Genomic DNA, 25,888 nt, shown 5'->3' on the forward strand with positions numbered 1-25,888 from the left:
ATGGCCTGCGTGGGCCGAAGGGCCTGTCCCTGAAGTGCCCCAGTTCCACATTCAACCATCACTGTCAGGGGATGAGATGTGGATTGGGGGAGGTGGTGGATCGTGTACAGTGACATGGGGACATAGATGTGTTGGTGGGTCGGTTGGGAAGTGGCAGCTGAAGCAATAACTGTGGGAACACGAATGAGTCTGGGCCTTTCATCGTGAATGGGCTGGTCCTGGAGAGCATTGACGAACATGGACATTGGTGGGAAAATCCAAATCCCCTTGAAGGTAGCAGTGCCGGGTGGTGACAGGGTTCACGCAGCACCTGAGATACTGTCCTTCATCAAATACAGGAGCCAGGAGGTTATTTGCTTTTTTTTAAAATTCAGACATATAGCACAGTAACAGGCCCTTTTGCCCTATGAACCCATGCTGCCCTAATTGTCCTATACCCACGTTACGGTTTGAAGGGTGGGAGGAAACCCACTTAGACACAGGGAGAACATGCAAACTCCTTACAGACAGTGCTGGTTTTGATCCCCGGTCCCGATCCCTGGCACTGTAACAGAGTGGACTAACCATGACTGAGTTGGAGCATTACGTGTGGTCCTGGTCACCACGCTGTAGGAAGGAGGTGACAGCACTGGAGAGGGTGCAGAGGAGACTCACTGAAGAGATTCTGGGATGAAACGTTTCACTCACGAGGAGAGTCTGAGAAAGAACACAGAAGAGGACAGCAGAGGAGCAGGCCTTTGGCCCACATGTCTGTGCTGAACATGATGTCGAAATCAACTAAAACGCTTGTGCTTGCACCAGATAGATATCTTACCATCCCTTTCATGTTTAGGAGTCCATCTAGATCAATGGTTCTTTCCACTTTAAGTAATCCCTGTGCCATCAGTGCTCTGTGATTAGTAAGGGGTTGTTTGAGGAGGGATGGGAAGGTTGAGAATCCCTGCTCTAGACCCAATTGTTACTGAAATATTTTGCTTGAGAAAAATTGTCATTGGCCCATTTCCTTTGGAGTTATGAAACCACGCACATAACAAGTCAATTAGGTACAATTAAAATTGTGGGTTTCAAACTTTTTCTTTCCACCCACGTACCTCCTTAAGCAATCCCTTACCAATCACAGAGCACCTATAGCATAGGGGTTACTTAAGTAAGAAAAAGGTTGAGAACCACTGATCTAAACACTTCTTAAACACTGCTATTACACCACTCCTGACAGCCCGCTCTAGGCACTGACCACTTTCTGTGTAATATATATGCCACACACGTCTCCCTTAAACTCTCTCCACCTCACCCCATGAACTCTGGTGTGTGATGATTTTATAATCCTTTATCAAGACCCCTCCCCCACCCCTGCCTCCGATGCTCCAGAGAAAACTACCCAAGTTTGTTCGAACCCCGCCCCCCCCCCAACAACTCACACCCATTAATTAAACTGGGCAACGTCCTGTGATGTTAAAAACACTGAAGTGTTGGAGGAACTCAACAGATCTCACATTGTCTATAAGCTTGACATTTCAGGCTTGAGCCTTTCTTGACTCAGGTTGTAATTCCCCATCCCATTCCCTTGCTGACCTGTCTATCCATGTTCTTGTGGACTGCCAGAGTGAGACCATCCACAAATTGGAGGAACAGCGCCTCATCTTCCATCTGGGCCCCCTCCAACTGGATGGCATTAACCTCGACTCTCTGGTTTCTGTTTAACCCACCCCCCCACCTTCCCCTGGCACCTTTCCCCAATCTTTCTCTCTCTCTCTCTCTCCTTTTTCCTTCCATCTCCTTTCACAGAGCCAAAATCGATTCTCGTCTTTCCTCTTATAACATCCAATTAATGCCACTTATTGGTTTGAACTCCAACCCTGGCCAGTCTTCATCCAGACGCCGCCCTGCTTTTTGGTTGTGCCTTGTGGGAAGGGCCCAGGCTTGAATCGTCGGTGACACATCTTTACCTCCTATGGACGCTGCGAGACCTGCTGAGTTCCTCCGGCATTTCTGCGTTTTTACTACCATTGTAGCGTCTGCAGACTTTCGTGTTTCACAACTTCCTGATGAAGGCTCTGGCTCGAAGAGACGACCATCCTATATCTTCGACTAATGCTCTCGACCTTTCAGTTCTTCCAGCACATTGCATTGAGCTTCAACATCCTGGGAAACCTCTTCAGTCCCACATCCTTCCTGTGACACTGGACAACGAAGGTTTTGCTCCCTGGACACTTCTGGGTGTAGTTCATGAATTTTGGGCCGCTGATCATAAAAACCACCTTAAATAATTTCATATCATGCACCATTTTTTAGATATCTATTTTTGTGATATTTTAAGACTACTAGTACAAAGCAAGTTGTTTTGGTCAGTCCAAACATGTCTGGGCTTTGCAAATGTTATATTAGGCCTGGGCATACTTAAAGACATTGTTGAGAATTTTCTTGGCAGCAAACTCCATCCAGCTCATTGACAACATGCTTCAACCCTACAAAACCATGAAATGTAACATAATGAAAACTCATTTTCTGCGTTCGCACTTGGACGTCTTCCCTGCTGATCTTGGTGCAGTCAGTGACGGACATGGTGAAAGGTTACACCAGGACATTGCGACCGTGGAAAAGGGGTATCGGGGCAACTGGAATCCATCAACACTGGCCGACGATCATTGGACGCTGACACGAGAGATCAGATGTTGAGTACAAATGGAAATCAGCTGCAAAACATTTTTAGATCAGTTGAAGTAACGCAATGAGTAAACATCGTGATGCAATTAAACAGGCTACATTTAATCTAAGTTAACTTAATGTTTCTCCAGCTTCCTACATGATCCAATGAATCTGAAATTATCTTTGTGAAGTTGTCTATCATGATCCCCAATTTTCTTTTAGGAAGCAAATCTTTCTGAAACACCATGTTGTCCAGTGTCCTAGTTTAGCCTGACTGAAGGTTTATGTAGCTGCAAGATGCTGTCAATGCTGGGCCAGATCTCCCTTATTATCTCAACAGCCTGTTTAAGGCTATAAAACTCAAAGGTTGGCCTCTGTGCCATGGCTAAACCTGCCTACTCCTCAGTGACTCCACTGCCCTACGGACCCCGCGCTGGAACCGGGTGGGGGGTTGTTGTTTAACTGTGGTAACTGTGGTAACGTGTGGGATTTGCTGAATGTTAATTGGTGTCTTTGCTCCTAGTTGCAATCGGCTGACCTCACCCCACCTCACCGGCAGTATAAGTGCAGCAGTGCAGGTAGGCACTGTCTTGGACATCTTCTCTCTGTGGGACATAGCCCTGACCTCTCTATTGATTAGCCACTGACACCCAGAGACTGCTTTGCTGGATTATCCCGCACCTCTGATTACTCCCCCCAATTACCTCTTTGATTACTGCCCCCAATATCCACCCCCAGTTATTCCCCCTGATTATCTCCCTCCCTGATATCTCCCTTAATGATCTCCCTCCATTTATCTCCCTTGATTACCTACCCTGTTACTCCACCCCAGTTACTCTGCCTTCATGTGACCTTCCAAATTGCATCACTTCACGGTTACATCCAAATTTCCATCTGGCACTTTTCTGCCTAACTCTATATCCTGTTGTAACCTATGACAACCTGGACAAAGTGGCAACTCTGTCTGCCTTACAGTAGACAAAGTTAAAGAATTTCATGTATGTAGTTTGATTCTACATGTAGTATTATGTGACAATACTGGAACCTTTACCTTTTATCCACAACATCTACAACCTTTGTATCATTTGCAAACTTACTGATCCATCCCCTCTACTTCTTCAGCCATGTCATTTATAAAAATCACATAAAAATCTGCAGGGGTCACGGCCCTGCAGAACACCACTAGTCACTGACCTCCAGGTAGAATACGTTCTGTTTCTGCAGGCAAACTAGTTCTGAATCCACAGGGCCAAGGTTCCATAGATCCCATGCCTCATTCTGAACGACTCCCAAGGGAGACCTCGTCAAATGCCTTACTGAAATTCATATACACTACTCCCTAACCGGATGGCATTAACAGCGACTTCTCCGGTTTCTGCTAGCCTACTCCCTGTCCTCCCGCTTCCCTCTGTCTCCTTTCCTCCAGCTCTCCACCCCCTTCCCTCTCCATTCATAGAGCCTTCCCCCTCCCCTGTTTGCTGGTGTGCCCTCCCTCCCTTATCCATCTATAATCTCCCACCTGAGTGTCTGTGCTCCTCTCCCTACCCCTTCCCCCACCATTTTGTTTGGATGCCTGTCTACATTTTGCTAGATGAAGGTCTCAAGCCTAAGACGTTGATTATGTATCTTTATTTTTGCTATATAATGTACACTGATTGACCTGCTGAGATTCTCCAGCGTTGTGTTCTTACTTTAATCACAGTGTCTGCAAACTTTCATGTTTTAATCCATATACAGCACATCTACCGCCCTACCTTCATCAATTTCTTTTGTTACCTGCTCCAAAATCTCCATTAGGCTTGTGAGACATGACTTGCCCCTCACAAACACATACTGACTATCCCTGAGAAGACTGTGCTTCTCTAAATGCTCTATTTTTTTTTATTTGAACACATCTCACCACTAGACATTTGAACTGTTAACAATTGCATTGCACTCTCCCATTGCATTGAAAGCGAGAATCACCCCAGAGTTATTGCTGTTGAGGAAAGATTTATTAACATTACAAAACTTAGTCAATCTTCAACCTGAAATAGTTGCTGAGGGATGATGGGTGGCAGGATCTTCCCCTGATAGGTGGAGGGATCTCCCCCGATGGGCGGAGGGAGCTCCCTGACAGACTGATGGATCTCCCCTCTGAAGGACAGAGGGATCTCCTCCTGATGGATGGAGACATCTCCCTGATGGACGGAAGGATCTGCCCCCAACAGACAGAGAGATTTGCTGACTGAGGGATCTGCCCCCGACAGACTGAGGGATCTCTCCTGGTGAGCGGAGGGATCTCCCCCCTCCCCGACGGACTAATGTGCTGTGGATATTAAAGTAGATGGGGAACTGTGCATGGTGAAAGGGAACATTGTGCAGGGATCTCAGCTCATGTTCCTCCTTCCACCGCCAAGGCTGTAGCTGGCTTTCAACATATCACTCTGACGAATTCCTTGCCAATTGTTGTAGAAAATCAAACTAAAGCAAATGTTAAAAATTTGCAATAAAAGTAAAAGTGGGAATGACTCTGTGAGCCAGGTGGCAGAAGCATGGAGTTAATGCTCCTTCCTGAGACCTGGGGTGCACCCCGGGGGTGTAGTGAGCAGAGGGAATGTCTGTGCTTGGGTTGTCAGGGTGACACGATGCTTTGTGTGTGGTTGGTTGGTAGATACATGAGGCAGAGGGAGGGAAACAACATGCCTGAACTGTGGGATACTGAGGATACTGACCTGTTGTCTCGACAACGATGACATCACCAGAACTGAAGGGCCAATGACAATGCTTAAGGACGTAAATCTTCCCTTCCATTTTCTCAATGTTACGATTTATTGACTTGGGCAGTGAACATGCAGACTGCTTACATCCAGTCTCCACCAGTGTAGCTGACACAGGCTGTCTTAATGGAACTGGAAACTTCCTCAAATCCAGAGTGTGTCAGGAATTGCTGGCAGAAGGCAGGCTTGTCCATGTGTTAGAATATTTACTTGGTGAACAGATAGCTGCTTGGTTTTGAGGAAACCGTGTCAACACACACTAAAATATTCCACATGAGGAGTGAGTTTTGACACTGTGGTACACTGTTAGCCAGAATCAGACACACACAAAGATAAAGACTGTACAACAGGCTTTAATCCACAAAGACTTCCACAGAGCCAGGCTGGCTGTGGCTGCAGCAACTCTGAGTGAGGCCTCAGGAGGCCGGCGCAGGTTTATATCCCAGAGGGTGATTGACACCTGACCGGGTGGGCTTGATCCATTCAGACTAACTGATTGACAGCCGGCCAGGTGTTGTCCTGTCCCCTTAACACTCCTGCAGGTACAGAGGTTGCCCCCTGCAGTAGGCTGGTGGTGTACCACCACAGACACAGTGATGGTGTAGCGGTTAGCGCAATGCCTTTACAGTGCCAGCAATCAGGATTGAATCCCATGCTCTCTGTAATGAGTTTGTACATTCTCCCCATGTCTGTATGGGTTTTCCCCAGGGGCTCCAGTTTCCTCCCATCATTTGAAACTTATCGGGGTGTGGTGTAGTTGGGGGGATGGGCTCGTGGGCCGAAATGGCCCGTTAACCGAGCTGTATATCTAAATTTGAAATCTAAAAATGGCATATTGAACCTTCCAAAATCAAAGTATTTAGAATAAGATTTGGGTTGTTATGGTAAAGTTGTATAAGACATTGGTGAAGCCAAATTTGGAGTATTGTGTGCAGTTTTGGTCACCTAACTACAGAAAATATATCAATAAAATAGAAAAAGTGCAGAGAAGATTTACTGGGATGTTGCCAGGACTTCAGGAACTGAGCTACAAGGAAAGGTTAAACAGGTTAGAAATTTATTCCCTGGAGCGTAGAAGAATGAGGGGAGATTTGATGGAGTTATTTAAAATTATGAGGGGGATAGACAGAGTAAATGTAGGTAGATTATCTCCACAGAGGATATGGGTTAAGGGTGAAAGGGGAAAGGTTTAGAAGGAACATTAGGGAGAACTTCTTCACCCAGAGTGTGGTGGGAGTGTGGAATGACCTGAAAAAGATGAATGTGGGCTCAATTTTCACCTTTAAGAAGAATTTCCTGTATGGGAGGGGTATGGAGGGCTATGGTGCAAGACAGTAGGACTTGGCAGAATAATAGTTCAGCACAGCCGTGAAGGGCCGAAAGACCTGTTTTCTGTGCTGTAATGTTCTATGGTTATCGTATCCCTTAACCTCCTCCAAAGATCCAATCACAAAACATCAAGTATGAGCATCGTTGTCTGCAATGTTAAGCTTTTCTCTTTCTAAAATGTAGCAGTGTAGCGGTTAGAGCAATGCCGTTACAGTGCCAGCGACCCCGGGTTTGAATCCAGCGCTGTCTGTAAGGAGTTTGTGCATTCTCTCCATATCTGCGTGGGTTTCCTCTGGGTGCTCCGGCTTCCTCCCAAAACATATGGGGGTATTTGGAGTATTTAAAAAGCACAGGCTCATAGGCTGGAAGGTCCAGTTGCTGTGCTGTCAGTCTAAATTTAAAAAAAAATTAATTTGTCTTCCCCTCATGTCTACTTGAATGATGTCTTGTTATCTGTCGCAATTTCTGTCTCGTTTTCTCTCAGCTCTGTCTTTGCAATGGTTGCCTCTTTCTGAGAGACTTGGAAAACTCAGTTTTGGGAGTATTTTTAGAATCCTTTGCTATTCTCATTCTTTTGTTCCTGCAGATATCCAGGTAAGTGATCGATACCTCCTCTGGACTATACGCCTTGTACCAGACCGGTCGGATGTCAAAATGTTGAATCAAAGCAGAGAGCGGTGGAAAGGCTCGGGAGACTGAGACCGTCAGTTCATGGTTCTGATCCATGTCAAAAAAGTTCAAAGTGGAACTAACATTAAGGTGCAGTCAGAAAGAATAAAAGGGAAGGTCAGTGATTGGGCAAAGGGGATGAGTGGAACTGATGGCACAAGCTGCGGAGAGCTGATGAGGAAACTGAAGGTAAAGAAGGAGGGGGTTGGCCAGCTCCCGAGCTATGTCTGTGACCACTGAGCAATGTATTGACAGGAAGGTGAGGAGCTTGCACCCTGTCCCCAAGTTCTTACTTCCTGCCGCCAGGTGATTACAATGAAAACTATAAAGACAACAGATAGATAACAAATATTCACTGTAACCTTCGTGCAAACAAAAGTTACTTGTAATAGTGTAGACAGTTTTCGTGATGTCGGAGCAGGCACTGATCCATGTAAACAAGTGTTGTGCAGGGAGACAGGATGTTGAAGAAGGTGTGTGGAGCATCGGTCAGGGACCTGCATACAGGAGCAGGGACGACAGGGTACAACTGTGCAATGCTTGGTTCTCCACACATGGAGGCTGTGTCCAGCTATAGCTTGGATGTCGTGAGGGTGAGGATAAGGGTGGGGTGTGGGGTTGGAGGTGGGTTGAGGGCAGGGGTGAGGGTAGGGGCAGGTGCAATGGGTGTGTGACTGGGGCTGGTGATGAGTGAGGGGAGCATTGGGGTGGGATGGGGTGTTGGAAATGGTGAAAGGATGATGATGCGGGTGGGGGTAGGGTTTGGAGTGGGGTGAGGGTGGGGATGGATGTGTGGGTGGGGCTGGTGAGGGGAGGGATGGGGGTGTTGGAGATGGTGAAGGGATGATGATGGGGAAGGAGTGGGGGTTGGAGTTAGGGTGGGATGGTGATGGATGTGGTGGTGGGGGGTAGGGGTTGAGCTGGGGGTGGAGTGAGAGGGTGAAGATGGGGGTGGGACCGGAGTGAGTTGATCCTCTAGAGTGGACTTGTCTTACTTCCTCTTCCTAGAACGGAGACTCCCAGATGGGCAGAATGGACAGAGGCACCTCGTTACCCTCCATGTTGGAGCAGAAGGTCAGTCTTGGCCCTCTCGGTCACTCTGCCTTCCCTGTTGTTCCCCCTTGCCCCTTCCCTGGACCATAATTCCTCTCTACCCTGCTTTGTCCAGTGACTGTATCTAATTTCACCTCCTCTGCTATCAACTCCTCTCCTCGCTCTCACTCAAAACCTCGACCCACTTTGTATTTGATACCCTGAGTTTGGGAGAAGGATTCTGACCTTAATCAGCTTAGCTACTTCGCTTCTCTGCCTCACCTGTCCAAACACTTCCCTTCTCCTGCAGGCAACTTCCTGCTGAGTTTCCTCTGTACCCTTTCCAGTACCATCTCATCCTTCCTTTAACATGGGGATGGAATGCACACAATCCAAGCCCATGCCCACCAGTGGCTTGTCCCGCTGCAACTTATTAAAGAGGCAGGAGCACTCTCTTCATCACCATGCCCACCTGTGTCCCACTTCCAGGGAACTATGCGGTAAGCCAGTACCTGGGGGTGATCGACCAGGGCAAATCCTGGGCACTACACCCGACCTGCTCGAAGGAGGGTCCCTTAATTCAGGAAAATTCCCCGGTTTGCATACGCTTGGAAATTTGAGAGATTAATTGTAAAAACGCAAAGCTGGAGAAACTCAGCAGGTGAAGCAGTGTACTTTATGTCGCAAAGGTAAAGATGAGCAACGTTTCAGGCCTTCATCGAAGTATGAGCAAAATGTAGTCAGGTGCTCAATCAAAATGGTGGGAGCAGGGGCATTGGCCCACAGGCAGGAGGTAATAGGTGGATAGGAGAGGGAGGGCACAGCAGCAAGGGAGGATGGGTCTGTGAATGGAGAGGGAAGGGATTGGAGGGCTGGAGGATAGGAGATCTATTACCTCCTGCCCTGCTCCTCCTCCACCACTATTTTATTCAGACATTTGCCTACATTTTGCTCATACCTTGATGAAGGGCTCTAGCCCAAAACATTGGGTATGTATCATTACTTTGCTATATCAGGAACATTGTTTCTCCAGAATTGGGTTTTTACTTCATCCACGTTGTCTGCAGAATTTTGTATTTGACTCTTGTAATTACTTGTGTTACATGCACTGCCCATACAGATTTACCCATATGAATTGCTGAAGGCAAGCAGTGTGAAAAACGTCATCCTGCCTCAAGGGGTGGACAGACCACGGCTAGAGGTAAGGGCAAGAATAAAAGACCAGCCTCAACAAACCAGAACTAAACTAAGGAACAATGGCCTGCAGGGACCGGGAATGATCTCCTGAAGACAATAGTCAGGAAACAGTTGGTCCACTATCAGTCACCTCCTCCACGGCATCTTATTTGACTTCACTGTCCAATCTCTAAAGCAGCAAATCAACCTGCAGAGAGCAGGGAAAATGGTGAGAAGGAGATTCGGGGGGGTGAAAGGAATGCAGGCGGACATGATGATTCCTTTTGGATGGAAGAGTAAACTCAATTTAAAGGTTACACAGAGAGAGGATCTGAGGGAAGTCTCTGTGGGTGGTAGGATACGGAAACGTTGTATTGGTAAGATTCTTGAATTTGAAATGTAGAAGCGGGGAAGTTTGCCTTTTACAAATGGTGGGCTTGGCCTCGAGTGAACTTGTGTGTTCAATCCTGCGTTTCCCGAAGAGGGAGGCTTGGGAGAGTTGGAGGAGGTGGGCTGAGAGATGAAGGAACACAGAAAATAGAACTTTACAACATAGTACAAGGCCTTTGGCCCACAATCTTGTGCTGACCTATGCAAACTTCTCTTATTTTTCCTCTCATTCATGTGCCCGGCTAAGAGTCTTTTAAATGTCCTTATTGTACCAGCCTTCACCACCAACCCCTGGAAATGCAAGTCAACTTTTAACTTTCGGAGGTGAATCTGAAGAAGCGAATTTAAGAGCATTGGAAAATCAGGCTGAACTTCCCCCATTGGTGATGGTCCCATTCTGTGTCAATCTTGTCGATTTGAAGGCTGTGATTGCCTTTAAAATAATGAATGACAATCGAAAAAACAAAGGAACTTCTGAAAGAAAACCAGAAAGCACTGGAAAAACTCAGCAGGTCAGGCAGCTACTGGGGGGGAGAGAAGCAGTTGGTGTCTGGATCTGTTCCTCTTTACCGAAATCAGGACAGCAAGTAGAAACCACAGTCAGACTGAGACTACCCACAAATTGGAGGAACAACACCTCATCTTCTTTCTGGGCACCCTCCAGCCAGATGGCATTAACATCAACTTCTCTGGCTTTCATTAAAACTCCTCCCCTTCTTTCCTCCACCACCCCAACCCCACCCCCAAATCGCTTTCCTCCAGCTCTGTCTCTCCCCCTTTGTCCCTTTTGTCTCTTCACACAGACAAAATCAATTCTCACTCTGTTTCCACTCCCCTGTTTCCAGACGTCTGTTTCCACTCCCCTGTTTCCAGACGTCTGTTTCCACTCCCCTGTTTCCAGACATCTGTTTCCACCCCTCTGTTTCCACCCCTCTGTTTCCACCCCTCTGTTTCCACCCCTCTGTTTCCACCCCTCTGTTTCCACCCCTCTGTTTCCACTCCCCTGTTTCCACTCCCCTGTTTCCACTCCCCTGTTTCCACTCCCCTGTTTCCACTCCCCTGTTTCCACTCCCCTGTTTCCACTCCCCTGTTTCCACTCCCCTGTTTCCAGACGTCTGTTTCCAGACGTCTGTTTCCAGACGTCTGTTTCCACCTCTCTGTTTCCAATTAACACCTTTTGTTGTTCTGGACTCTGCCTATTCCTTGAAGAAGGGCTCAGGCCTGAAAAGTTGGCAATATTTTTCTCCTGCGGATGCTGTGAGACTGGCTGAGTTCCTCCAGCATTTTGGTGTGTTTTAACTACAATCACATCATCTGCTTTGTGTTTCATTCAGAGAGTAGTTGTTGGTGGGGGAGGGGATGAAGGTATGATCGGGTGGGTGGAAGTAGCCGTGATCACCAGCATGGTACATCTTGTGACCCATGTCGCTTCTGGGAAGGCAGTGGGGTCTGCCCTGCAGACTGGGAAAGAATCAGAAAAGCTCTGCCCAAGTGTGACTGCATGGAGAAACAACCCACCAAGTTGGTCAGTGACTGCGGGGAGAGAAGCATTTCAAATGAAGAGCCCATCATTAGGACTGGGATGCATTGGTCTGGGTGGCCGGGAGGCGAGGGTGAATCTGAGGGGGTGCAGGGAAGGTCAGGTGGGCGGAAGTGGTGTGGTTGGCTGATAAGATGTTACCTGATGTTCAGGGCCATACCTCACGTGTACAGAGAGCTGGCACAGAAAGGACTGCAGGAAGAGCTGGTTCCTCCTGTGATGGGTAAAGGCAGGGAGTTCGATATTACAGTTCAGCTGCTTGGTCTCTGGAATGATGTTCACCCTTTGGACTCCGGCCATTTTTAACAGCATAGCGGTTAGTGCAACACATTTATAGCACCAGCAATCAGAAGCAGGGTTTATCCCGTGCTGCCTGTAAGAACCTTATACATTCTCCCATGAAATCACAGATTATATGCATTTGTTGGTAGTCCCTGAAAACCAGGACATGGAGTCCATTGGGTTAAAATCCAGCCATTTCCAACCATCCTATAACCTGTGTTCCATGCACCTCCCCTTCCCTTCTTCGACCGAAAACCACTTTCCTTTCTAGTGAAGGGCACAGGGCCACAATAGCGAATGGTTCTCTTGCTTTGATATCAACAGCCTGCTGGGATATGCCTGCACTTCCTGTTTCTGTTTAAAACACTAGAGACCATTATGCAAAGGAGCTGTGTCGTTGGCGCCTGTGCCAATGGTATCCGGTGCATCAGTTGATTTGTGCTCCATGGAAGTTGTACTGTACTTGGGGCTAGGTTTGAAGGTGTGTGTGGGAACTTTCCTGACCTAGAAGGAATAGGATAAAGACATTGAACAAGCCTGACAAAGGCAGCTCCTCATGTAAAAGAAATATACATTTCTCTTGGTCCCTTCCTTCCATTCTTCTTCTCTCCGCTTCACCTCCACCTTCTCTCTCATTCACTCCCCTCCGTTCTTCTTCTCCCTTCTCTCACCCTGTCCACCTCACTTCCATCTTCTCTCTCATTCACACCCCTGCGTTCTTCTCTCTCCTCTCTGCCTACCTGCTCACCTCCATCTTCTATCCCATTCACACCCGTCCATTCCTCTCTCCTCTCAGCCTCACCTCCACCTTCTCCCTCCCATTCACACCCCTCCATCCCTCCTCTCTCTGCACTTCCGCCTTGCCTCTCTCCCATTCACTCCCTCTCTATTCCTCTTTACCCACTCACCTTCTCACATTAAGACCAACCTCTCTTTTATGTGTGAAAAGTAAAAAGTGTGTACCATGGTTAATGTGATTTATGGTGTGAAAAATAAAAAAATTAAAAAAAAAAAAGACGACCAACCCCTCTTTCACACCTGGCTACTTCCTCCAGGTAGTCTGTGGCAGTGGCGTGTGATGGGCGGTCAGGATCTGTGGGAATGAAGCGGGGGAAGTTCATGGTTAGATCCCATGTGTTTGGGTGAATGGCTGAGAAGGAGAGGGTGCAGTGGGCTGTTGATATTGAAGCAAGTGCTGGGTGATTGTGGAATTGCCGTTGATCTTTTTCTATCAACAGAGGAGGGAGGGCATTCAGAGTAAAATGGTCTGTTTAGGGGTTTGTTGGACAATGGTTCCATAGATTTGAAGAGGGGTCAGAGTGCAGTGTATCCAGGTTTGCCGATGACACTAAATAGTGTGGGAAAAACAAATTGTGCAGAGGATACGGAGAGTCTGCAGAGAGATATAGATAAGTTAAGTGAGTGGGCAAGGGTCGGGCAAATAGAGAAAAATGTTGGTAAATGTGAGGTTATCCACTTTGGAATGAAAAATGGAAGATCAGATTATTATTTAAATGGTGAGTGATTGCAGCACGCTGCCATGCAGAAGGACTTGGGAGAGCATGTGCAAAAATTGCAAAAGGTTGGTTTGCAGATGCAGCAGGTGATCAAGAAGGGACGTTGAATGTTGGTCTTCACTGCAAAGGAATTTGGGAGCAGGGAGGTTATGCTGCAACTGTACAAGGTACTGGTGAGGTCGCCTCTGGAGAACTGAGTGCAGTTCTGGTCCCCTTACTTGAGGCTTTGGAGGCAGTGCAGTGGAGGTTCACCAGGTTGATTCCAGAGATGGGAGGGTTTACCCCATGAGGAGAGATGAGTCGTCTGGGGCTGCACTCGCAAGAATTTAGATGAAAGGTAATCTTATAGAAACATACAAGACTATGCAAGGCATAGATCAGATAGAGGTAGGCAAGTTGTTTCCATTGGTGGGGAGACCAGAACTAGGGGGCATAGCCTCAAGATGCAGGATAGTAGATTTAGGATGGAGATGAGGAGGAACTGCTTTTCCCAGAGGGTGGAGACTCTGGTATTTTCTGCCCATCGAAGCAGTGGAGGTGACCTCAGTACATATATTTAAGACAAGGTTGGATGGATTTTTACATAGGAGGGGAATTAATGGATATGGGGAAAAGGCAGGTCGGTATAGACGAGCCTATCATCAGATCAGTCATGAATGACAGAATAAGCTCAGCAGGCCAGATGGCCGACTCCTGCTCTTATTTCTTATGTGATGATTCTTGAGGTTTACCAGTGTTTATTCCTGTCTTTAACAGAGGCATCTATCTCCTGAGGAGTTCCAGGAAGTTTTTGGGATGACAATAAAGGAGTTTGAAATGTTACCCCAGTGGAGAAGGACTGAACTAAAGAAGAAGGCTTGTCTCTTTTAATCTGCGAGGAGAATGCTTCGAGAACTTCTATCGAGCCTATCCCTTTATGGAGGCTAGCCTGCTTTTTGCTGGATGATATTCCAACAATATATCAGTACATTAGTATCAGTAATTACCGAACTTTATTTTATTCCTCTTCCGTTTTATGAAATTTATTCTTAATTATTGGAACTCGGGTGATCTTATGATGTTTTTGACTTAGATCGTGTGGGCTGACTGTTCCCCCTGGGCCACGAGGCAAAAATGCCACCAAGCAGCTGCTGACAACCTGCATATAGCGTTGAAAGCTCTTCACATGTGGACAACAGTTTACGATCCCAGACACTGCTCTGTTCTTGCAGAGCCATTTCCCATCTCATCAGCACAATTGTCACTATGGCCTTGCTGAGGGTGGAATAATTGTTCCAGAGTTTTGTCAGAAAAAATCTCACGTGTTCCAGAGTTTTGTCAGAAAAGTTCCCACGTGTTCCAGAATTTTGAAAGAAAAACCCTCACGCGTTCAAGAGTTTTGTCAGAAAAACTCACACGTGTTCAAGAGTTTTGTCAGAAAAACTCTCACGTGTTCCAGAGTTTTGTCAGAAAAACTCGCACACATTCCAAAGTTTGTGAGTAGCACTTTTCCTCAATAATGAGCCATGTGTATTCTTTTGCTTGTTATCCACCATTGACCCACAGATTGAGAATAAATCTTCTGATTGCTCTCTTCATTCAAAAAAATTGAGTTAAGATGATCTCACACGCACACACACATGCACACACGCACGCACACACACACACACACACACACACACACACACACACACACACACACACACACACACACACACACACACACACACACACACACACACACACACACACACACACACACACACACACACCCCAATGGTTTCATCCGCAGGGGATTTTCTAACATGGCTCTCTCACAAGTAGCAGATAAGAGGACAGATCAGCTGAGGTCAGGCTGATTGGAAACTGTCTGATCTTTACTGTGTTGCCCTCATCTCCAACTGTTTTAGTGTGTATGAGGATACAACAAGTTGTGGTGTCCTTAAGGCTTGGAATTTGGTGGTTTATAAAAGGAAAAATTAGATGATATCATTAAGATCTGTATCCTGAAAAAAAATAAACCAAAGTTGCTGTGAAATTATTCTATGGGAATGTATATGTCTACCATCCCTCTATAACAATTGTTTTTGTTTTAGCCCCAGACAAAATTGTTCAAACCTGAAAAAAATGATAATCCCTGTAAGTCATTGGTTGCAAACTCCTTTCACAAGGCGCCGTCCACCTCCGGGGTTGGCACCACTGCAAACTACACCACATGGTTCAGAACTGTGGTAGCAGTGCAACAGAGAGAACTAATTGAACAAATGTGTAATCTGGGATTTTAATGGCCTTCTCTGTGGACCGAACATGTGTTATTAATTTTCAGAGAACCAAAACATTCAAAATGAAACAACCCACAACTCGGACCGTGTTTGGGGAGAACTGGTTATAGTTCCACAGAGAAATCATCTTCTCTCTGATTCTTGGTCAGTCTCTTTTCTCTCTCTGGTCATATATTGCACTCTTCCTACCTTGTTTTTGGCCTTTGCTTTTCCTTTTCTCATCTCACCTCTTCTCCTCAGTTCTTCTGCCAGAGTACAGTAAATCTGAGGAATTTGCTGCAACATACAGATCACTGGGTGTGTTTGAGGCAGAAATTGATAGGTTCCCGATTAGCCAGGGCATCAAAGATTACTGGGAGAAAGCTGGGCAATGGGGACCGAGTGGTGAAAAGGTATCAGCTCATGATATAATGATGGGGTAGACTCGATGGGCTGAATAACCTATGTCTCATGGTCAATGTCTCTTGTTCTCTCTCGTTCATGCTCCTCTCGCTCAAACTCTCTGCCCCATTCTCCCAAAGTCTTTCTTGTTCTGCCATTAGCCCCCCTCTCTAAATCTTACTCTCAATCCCCGTGATTCTCCTCTGCTCTCTCTCTCCAGTGCCACCATAACCTTGTAGTGTGGTGACCAGACTGCACACGACTCTCCAAACCAATGTGTGGTAAAGTGAGGGTCACCGAAATTTCAGTCAAATCTGTCCAAGGCTGACCAAGTTCATCCCAAACTTCTGCATTCGATCTCTATCCCTCTGAACCTTTCCAATTCATCATCTTATCTGAATATATCTTGAATGTAACAACTGTTCTCTCTTCTACCACTTTCTCTGGCAGCTGGTTCCACACACCCACCACTGTCAGATTCCTTTTAAATTTTTCCTCTTAATTCTTGGTCTTGAGCCATTTTTAACCTTTCATAATATATTCTCTGGACTGGGTCTACTGGTAAGCTCCATTATGAACACCAGTACCAGCCAGTTGGTGGTTGGGTACAAAACCAGTCCTGGTAAATGGGAACACGGAGTATATGCACTTGTTGGTGGACGCAGAGTCCAAAGGGTTAAATCTAGGCCATCAAGGTTCAGACACCCCTACTCTGGAGAAAAAGGCTATTTATGCCCCTTGTATTTCTATAAACTACAAGAAAGCCATCCCTCGGCCTCCCAGACTCCAGGGAGAAAAGTCCCCACCTATCCAGTCTCACCATATAATTCAAGCACCCATCGTTCTCAGGAACCTTGGCAACCTTTCCGGTTAAATTACTTCTTTCCCATCGCTGGGTGACCAGAACTAAACAAAATGCTCCAAGTGAAGCCCCACCAAAGTCACGTACAGCTGTGTCATGATCTCCCTGTTCCTGCATTTAATGTACCGACTGATGAAGTTAATCCCACCAAATGTCAACATCACCACTGTCTGTCTACCCACATCAGAATACTCTCCACCTGTGCCCCAGGTTAGTCTGTTCTACAACATTCCCAGAGCCCTGCCTTGCTTTAACCCACCAATGTGCACCACCTCGCACCTATCCATGATCAATTCCATCTGCCGTTCCCTTGCCCACTTTCCCAGTTCACATAGATCCTTTTGTAATTCAGAGAAATGGATCAGAGGTCAGTCCACAGTACCATAAGAGTGGCAGAGAGGATCACTGGAATTTCCCTAACACTTCTGCCCCCACCTCTCACACAGCATCTTTCAGCTGCTCCTGTCGAGAAAGAGGTCCAGGAGTATCAGAGCCAGCACCACCAGGCTGAGGAACAGCTTCTTCCCAGGGGCAGTGAGAATGCTGAACGACCAAAGGAACTGCTCACAGTCACCATCTGAGACTCTCATATTCACAAAACCACATTTATTTATTGTTATAAATTAATACTTGTCCCGTCTGTCTGGATGTGTGTTGTGTCTGGCTGTGTGTCTGTGTATTTTGCACTGAGGACCAAAGAGCACTATTTCGTCAGGTTGTACTTGTGCAATCGGATGACAATAAACTTGACTTGATCTGAGATTATCTTCATCACTATCCACTACACCACCCATTTTGGTGCCATCCTCAAACTTACTGACCAGCTAACTACATTGGTAATCTAAGCTGTTGATATCGATGACAAACGACAGTGGACTCACCATTGATCCATGAGGCACACCACTGCTCCCATCTGAGTAACACCCCTCCACGACCATCCTCCATTCTTTTCCTTCATCTGACTAGCCTCTCATCCTGGATCCCATGTGATCTGAAACAGCCAGCCACGTGGGTTCTTGGCAGAGGCCTTGCTAAATTCCATGTTGTACTATAGCATCCAAATTCTTGTATTCTGTGTCTCCGACCTAAGCAAGTAGGCCTCCTTCGCCAACCTGTCGATCTGCATTGCCTTTCTTGGGGAACTATGGACTTGTTGCCAAGGTGTCAACATTCCTTTGTGCCTCATGCTTTACTGTACTGGCCCTATCCCTACATGAGTTACCACAAGGCATCACCTCACTCATTGTGATTAAACTCCATCTGCCATCAATCTGCCCAACTTTACAGCGGATCTACCATACACACTTATATAAAAGTCATATTTTCTGTACCATATTTTCTTTCTTTTTTGATTTTTTAATTAAACTTAAACAATACATGAGAAGAATAGAATCCAGAATCGAACAATAAAAACATCAATATATTGTAATACCTAATATAATCTATACAATATTGTCCCTTTCCCCTCAAATGTGAATATTCCAAAAAGAGAAAATAAATTATTGTTAAAACCCCTTGGAATATTCCAAAGTATACAAAAAAAAGGCCAGGTGGCCTAAACTGAGAATTCACTACAACAGATCAGTACAAACTATTTATCTCGTCCTTGCCAATAAAAAAGAACAAAAGAAATCCAGAACAGTCTGAATACAAATGAACTCATACAGAAATACTTTATAAAATGACATCGTCTCTTCAAACTTAACGGAGGTATTGGAAGTGCAGCTTCTAATTTTTTTCTAAACTCAAACATGTCATAACTTGAGAGAGCCGTTACATCAAAGAAGGTGAATTAGGATCTTTCCATTTAAATAGAATGGCTCTTCTGGCCAAAGGCTACAACCCGATGTGCAGAGGTGGGTACCCGACCCACCTCTGGGAATGGAATTCCAAAAAATAGCTGTCAATGAATTAGGCTGCAATCTAATACCCAGTAGAATTGACAAAGCCTTGAAAATATCTGTCCAATTTTTCTCCAATGCGGAGGAAGACCAAAACATATGAATTAATGAGGCCACGTGATTTACATCTATCACACATCGGACTAACATTAGGAAAGATATGGACCAGTTTATCTTGTGACCCATGAGCCCACTTAAAACTGAATCAATGCACATCAGGCACATAAGGAAGAGGGATTAATCATTCCAAGAATCTTTTCCCAAAGTTCCTCAGGGAGAAGTGACTGACGTTCCAATTCCGAAACTCCTCTAATTTTTCATTAGAAATCGATTGCAATTTTAATAAATTATCGTAAATATTACCCTTATGGGAAGGATTCAAAGAGTGTCAACCAAATCAGGTTGATGTGATAGAGAAAACTTCTCACTTGGAAATATCTATAAAAATGCGACTTAGGGATATTATATTTGTTAACTATTAGATCAAAAGACATTAAACATCCATCTATAAGCAGATCCAGAAAATAGAACAATTCCTTTGCTTTTACAAAAAAATGGCTCGATCATTTATAGACGATGAGATAAATAGTACTTGATAAACTAAAATTTTTTAAATCAAAGTATTTGTGAAATTGAAACCAAATTCATAATGTTATGTTTACTTATTGGGTTGAAGGTATGTCGACTCTTAGAAATGGTAAAAGGAAGAGCAGCTCCCAATAAGGAGCCAAAATAATACCTCAGTACAGATTTCAATTCCAAGTCTGTCCAATGAGGGCGCTCGGGTCTGTCAGAATAATATACCCAGAAAATAATATATCGAATATTAACTGCCCAATAATAAAATCTAACATTAGGTAAAGCCTCATTTCTTTAATTTCTGCAAATGAAATTAACTCAAAGTAACTGTTCCATATACAAGAGGAAATTTTAGAGTCAATATTGTCAAAAAATGATTTAGGAATAAAAACTGCTTGAAATATATACAAAACTGTGGGTAAAATTATCATCTTGATAGCATTTATACGACCTATTACAGTTATGGCCAATAGAGACCATTTAGAAAATGTTTGTTTCAAATAGTCAATCAAGGGAGGAAATTAAATCTGAATAAATTCTAAAATTTTTGAGTGATCTTAACCCCAAGATATGTAAAGTGTCCTTTAACCACTCTAAAACGTAGACAGGGTCATAGATATTCATTGGAAATAGTTCACTCTTGTGGAGATTCAGTTTATAGCCTGAAAATGTATTGAATTGGGAAATCAAAGACAGCATGAGGGAATGGATTTCTCAGGATCTGAAATATAGACTAAAAGGTCATCAGGGTATAAAGATACCTTATGAATTACATCTCCTCTGCTCCTGTCTGGAAAGAGGTACCGGAGGATCAGAGCCAGAACCATCAGGCTGAGGAACTTCTTCCCATGGGCAGTGAGAACACTGAATGACTGAAGGAACTGCTCACACTCACCCTCCGAGGCTCTGCTATTAATGAACAATATTTATTTATTTTTATACTGTATATGTTTGCATTTACTTCATACAAATAGTTTGTCTGTATGTGTGTTATGTCTAGTTGCGCATCTGCATGTTTTTGCACTGAGGACCAGAGAACGCTGTTTTGTCGGGTTGTAAATTCAAATTTAAATTTAGAAATACAGCACGGTAACAGGCCTTTTTGGCCCACGAGCCCGTGCTGCCCAATAACACCCAATTGACCTACAACCTCCAGTACGTTTTGAAGGGTGGGAGGAAACCGGAGCACTCAGAGGAAACCCACGCAGACACAGGGAGAACGTACAAACTCTTTACAGACAGCGCAGGATTTGAACCCCAGTCACTGCAATCGGATGATAATAAACTTGAAAATGCAGGGAAATATTCAACAGGTGGAGCAGCATCTGTGGGGAACAAAGCAAGAGTCCATGTTTCAGGATAATCCTGCATCTGCCCAAGTTGCTTTCATCATTGTTTTGGGGACACGTGGAATGATTCTCTGCACTCCTGTTGCCAGTCTGCTGAGCACTTCCAGCCAGTCCTACATTGAGTCAGTGTTGGGTTTGTGCCCTTGTACTGGTGAGCCTGTTACCACATGAATCAGGTGTAGAGGCTGGTGTTAGATCTTGTGATGCACAGTCATACTTTCACAAAGGCCTAGCTCTCTCCCAGTCTCACCTCGGACAATGTACCAGGATCCAGACCCAGATCAGGATCAGGCCTGCGGACCAGGATCAGGGCCAGGACCTGGACCCAGATCAGGATCAGGATCCGGACCCCAGACCCAAACTAGGATCAGGTACCTGCACCAGGATCGGCCTAGGAGCAGGGAGATGAACAAATAGCGGGACCAGGTTTTGGGCCTGGACCACAATCAGGACCCGGACCTGGATTGGGACCAAGACCCGGATTGGGACCTGGACCCAGATCAGGATCAGGACATGGATCAGGACCAGGACCTGGACCGTGATCAGGATTAGGACCCGGATCTGGATCGGGACCAGGACCTGGACCCGGATCAGGATCAGGACATGGATTGGGACCAGGGCCTGGACCCAGATCAGGACCCGGACCTGGATTGGGACCAGGACCTAGATCAGGATCAGGACAAGGATCGGGACCAGGACCTGGACCCGGATCAGGATCAGGACCCGGACCAGGAATCGAGACCAGAACCCGGACCCGGTTCAGCATCCCTGGTGTTCGGACCTCCCCTGGCTCTAGATGGTGCTCTGTTGGGAGTGTTGGACATGGTCCCAGCGCTCGCATCCTTTAAGAAGCGGCGCAGCCACCGCAGAGCGACTGTGGCTGGGAACAGCGGCGGAGCGGGGAGCCGGACAAAGAGATGGGACGAGTGGGAGACAGGACTCGCATCTGAACCGCAATGGACAAGGAGAAAGGTAAAGGTCGGGTCTCCGCTCCCTGAAATGTTTGGATGCAAAGTTTGGGAAAACATTTTGCAATATTTCAGAAGTTGCAAACGATACAAAGTATCCTCGCCTGTTCCAGAAACACGGAACATTCGGACCCTCTGTGAAGGAGTCCCAGTGCAAAAGATTCCCTGGGGCAAATAATCTTAAATTGATGCTATATTCGGGTGCGATCGTATCGATGCTGTGCGATTCTGGACTGGAATGCATTCGCGGTCTTGAAGTCGTTACGCGGGGGAACTGAGAGGTAAAGTTCACGTGTAAGACACCCCCCCCCCCCCCCCCCCCCACGGGCTGGAAACACTCAGCGGGTCAGGGCAGCGTTGGTGAGGGTCGAAAACCTGTGTCCAAACATTCCCCCGCCCCCCTCCTCTCCAGGACAGATGGAAAGTCCATGTGGTCCATTAGCCAGCGCTGACCCCCCCCCCCTCAGTAAAGCCCCGAACCAGAGTGACCTCTTCATCATAGCCCTTCGGCCCAACCCGCGCATTCTGGGCCAGTCCCATTTGGGTCTAAATCCTTCTGAGCTCTTCCTGTGTAGATCTGTCCCAAAGCCTTTTCAACCTCTTTTTATAGACTCCTCTTGCAGGTAGCTCTAGGTACACCCAACCTCTGAGTGAAAAAAGATGTCCCTCTTAAATGCCCACTAGAATATTACAGCAAAGAAACAGACCCCTGCAGCCTTTCTAGTTTGTGCTGAATCTTTTTTTTTTGCCTAGCCCCACTGACCTGCACCCAGTCCCTATTCCTCCATACCCCTCCCATCCATGTACCTGATCAATTTCTTCTTAAAATTGAGACCGCATTCACCACTTCAGCTGGCAGCAGCTCGTTTCACACTCCCGCCACTCTCTGGGTGAAGAAGCTCCCCCCCCCACCCCCCAAAAAAAACTTTTCCCCATTTCACTCTTAACCCACGTTCTCCATTTTGTATCTCAGCTCCAGTTCTGTGCTGGGAAATCTCCTTTATCCTTGGTGATTTTGTAAATTTCTATGAGGTGTACAGAGCCGTTGTCATACCCACACTCCTGTTCGGCTCCGAATCATGGGTCCTCTACCGGCCTCACCTACGGCTCCTAGAACGCTTCCACCAGCGTTGTCTCCGCTCCATCCTCAACATTCATTGGAGCGCTTTCATCCCTAACGTCGAAGTACTCGAGATGGCAGAGGCCGACAGCATCGAGTCCACGCTGCTGAATATCCAGCTGCGCTGGGTGGGTCACGTCTCCAGAATGGAGGACCATCCCAAGATCGTGTTCTATGGCGAGCTCTCCACTGGCCACCGTGACAGAGGTGCACCAAAGAAGAGGTACAAGGACTGCCTAAAGAAATCTCTTGGTGCCTGCCCCATTGACCCCCGCCAGTGGGCTGATCTCGCCTCAAACCGTGCATCTTGGCGCCTAACAGTTCGGCGGGCAGCAACCTCCTTTGAAGAAGACTGCAGAGCCCACCTCACTGACAAAAGACAAAGGAGGAAAAACCCAACACCCAACCCACCAATTTTCCCCTGCAACCGCTGCAACCGTGTCTGCCTGTCCCGCATCGGACTTGTCAGCCACAAACGAGCCTGCAGCTGACGTGGACATTTACCCCCTCTATAAATCTTCGTCCGCGAAGCCAAGCCAAAGAGAGATGAGGTCACCCTCTCAGCCTCCTTATGCTTTTGGGAATAAAGACCTAGACTCTCCCTAAAACTCGGGGTCTACAGTCCTGGCAACATCCTGAGGAATGTCCTCTGCATCCTTCCAACTTGCGGATGCCCTTCCTAAAGCTGGAACCAGACTGCTTACCCCCCTACTCTCTTATTCACAGTTCTTGGTGACCGTACTTGGTGATCCAGTAGCTGCAGACTTGACAAACAGCTACGGTCTTCTGTGTGGCAAAATAGTTCTCTCTGCTGCAAACATCCCAGTCCCAAGAGATGAATGGAGATTCAGACCCCCGCCATTGTCTCGCACTACATACACCTTGAGGATGGGTTCAGAGCCCGAAACAATAATAAAGCTTTACCTCCTAAGGGCGCTGCGAGACCGGCTGAGTTCCTGTGTTTTTACGAAAGGACAACAGACTTTCGTGTTTTACTCCATTTTGAATGATGGGGGTGAACCCAGCATATTCTCACCCTAACTCCCTGCGCTGAGTGCAGTCAGGTCCTGCGTGGGGAGCTGGCAGGTCACGATTTTGGGGTTGATCTGGGTTATTCGGGTGCATGTTTGGCTCCAGCTGTTTGCATTGGGGGCAGTTGTTTGTAAATGTGGTCTGGGAGAGAGTCTCTGCATGTGGGGGAGGGGGGAGTTGAGTTATTTAGTGGCTTTTAACCCTCACCTTTCATAATATATACTCCAGTCTGGGTCCATGGGTAAACTACAGCAGGAACACCAATATGACCCAGCTGGTGGTTAGGTATAAAACCAGTGCCAGAAAACAGGGTCACAGAGTAGATGTGCTTGTTGGTCGTCCCTGAAAACCGGGACTTGGAGTGCAAAGGGTTAATTTCTCTCTATTTTTTTTAGGATTTGGGTATTGCCAGAAAGGCTTCTGAATTTCTCCTGGTCACTGAGTGGCTTGTGAGGTCAGAAGTAAGTAGCCAACTGTACTGGTCACTATGTTAACAGATAAGGAGGTTAGATTTCCACTCAACCCCCAAGAGACACAAAATTACAGTACTAGCTTTTAAGATTCCAGATGGCCAATCTGAATTTAACTGTGAGATTCCATATTGGCTGCTGGATAGTTAGCTAAGGATTACACTGGTCTGCAAACCTACAGCATCATATCGTGTGTGTGTGTGTGTGTGTGTGTGTGTGTGTGTGTGTGTGTGTGTGTGTGTGTGTGTGTGTGTGTGTGTGTGTGTATACATGTGCGTGTGGGGATGGTGTGCATGTGTGCATGGGCATGGTGTACATGTGTGTGTGGGAATGGGCCTGGTGTACATATGTATGTGGGAGTGGGAGAGGTCTATGCTCCTGTTCCTCACCCCTCTCTCCTTCCTTCGTCTCTTCCCCCTCGTCCTTTTCTTCCTCCTGTTCTCCCTCACAGCTGAGTGTCACGTCTCAACTGATCTCCATCTCTGAAAATCCATAATTGTTCAGCTGTCGGAAAGCCTGTCCCATCTCTCGTTCCCTGGAGAGCCACGCGGCTGTTTGATGAAGGTCTGAGCCAGGCCATGAGGAGCCAGCAGACTGATTGTAATCTCTGGAACGCCCAGAGATGGAACTTGCCTTCAATGTCCTGGGGCAGCCCCCCCCCTCCACCCCCCCCACCCTCCCCAGCTCTCTCCATTTACCAGTGTACAATGCTGTAGCCTGTGATTGTTGTCAGCAGTTAGAATGTCCTATCAGGATGCTGGGATTAGAATTGTCGGCTTCTTGACGATTCCTATGGCACCATTAGGGTACCAAGCATCTCCAGGCTCTTCGCATTAGTGGCCATTTCTGAGCATTGGGTTACCAGAGGTTTTATTGATGATTCATGCTTACAGGAGCATCATGTTAGGAAAGGGAGGGGTGGAGAGCTAGAAGTTTGGGGGAGTAGTTCCAGAGCTTGGGCCACTGACAGGGGCCACTGGTGAAGAGAGATGATTGGAAGTGATGAAGATAATGGAGTCTCAAGCCATTCAGCCCATCGAGTCTGCCCCACCATTCAATCATGAGCTGATCCATTTTCCCACTGCCCGGCCTTCTCCCCATAACCTAATCAAGAACCTATCAATCTCTGTCTTAAATACACCCAATGACTTGCCCCAACAACCTCCTGTGGCAACAAATTCCACAGATTCACCAACCCCTGGCTGAAGAAATTCCTCTGCATCTCTGTTTTAAGTGGACGCCCTACAATTCTGAAGTTGTGGGCTCTTGTCCTGGACCAGAGGTTCTCAACCTTTTTCTTTCCACTCACATCCCACTCACATGCCATCGGTGCTCTGTGATTGCCATTGTCCCATTTCCTTTGGAGTTATGAAATGGTGCACATTACAAGTCAATTAGAGATGATTAAAACAGTGGTTTTCAAACTTTTTCTTCCCACTCACGTCCCACCTTAAGCAATCCTTTACTAATCACAGAGCACCGATGGCATAGGCATGTGAGTGGAAAGAAAAAGGTTGAGAACCACTGGCCTAGACTTTCCCACCATGGGGAAAAAACCATTCTATATCTATTCTGTCCATGCCTTTTAACATTAGAAATGTTTCAATAAGATCATCCCCCCCCCC

General features: G+C 46.5%; 2 protein-coding genes across 5 annotated transcripts in view; both read left to right on the forward strand.

The window, feature by feature from the left end:
* dmtn (dematin actin binding protein) overlaps positions 1–15,360 on the forward strand; it is a 136,427-nt gene extending 121,067 nt beyond the window's left edge. For all 4 annotated transcript variants that reach the window (XM_069917781.1, XM_069917782.1, XM_069917783.1 and 1 more), the window contains 5 exons: positions 3,170–3,224; positions 7,321–7,328; positions 8,412–8,477; positions 9,556–9,636; positions 14,097–15,360. In XM_069917781.1, coding sequence (XP_069773882.1) covers positions 3,170–3,224; positions 7,321–7,328; positions 8,412–8,477; positions 9,556–9,636; positions 14,097–14,210 — 324 coding nt within the window. In that variant the 3' untranslated portion in view covers positions 14,211–15,360. The remainder of the gene's footprint in view (positions 1–3,169; positions 3,225–7,320; positions 7,329–8,411; positions 8,478–9,555; positions 9,637–14,096) is intronic.
* A 6,195-nt stretch (positions 15,361–21,555) lies between these two features.
* Positions 21,556–25,888, forward strand: part of LOC138752914 (actin filament-associated protein 1-like 2) — a 44,284-nt gene continuing 39,951 nt past the window's right edge. The window contains exon 1 of the mRNA XM_069915526.1: positions 21,556–21,645. Within this exon, the coding sequence (XP_069771627.1) occupies positions 21,630–21,645 (16 nt within the window). The 5' untranslated portion in view covers positions 21,556–21,629. The remainder of the gene's footprint in view (positions 21,646–25,888) is intronic.

The sequence above is a fragment of the Narcine bancroftii genome, chromosome 2 (assembly GCF_036971445.1).
Source record: "Narcine bancroftii isolate sNarBan1 chromosome 2, sNarBan1.hap1, whole genome shotgun sequence".
In the NCBI taxonomy this organism is placed as follows: domain Eukaryota; kingdom Metazoa; phylum Chordata; class Chondrichthyes; order Torpediniformes; family Narcinidae; genus Narcine; species Narcine bancroftii.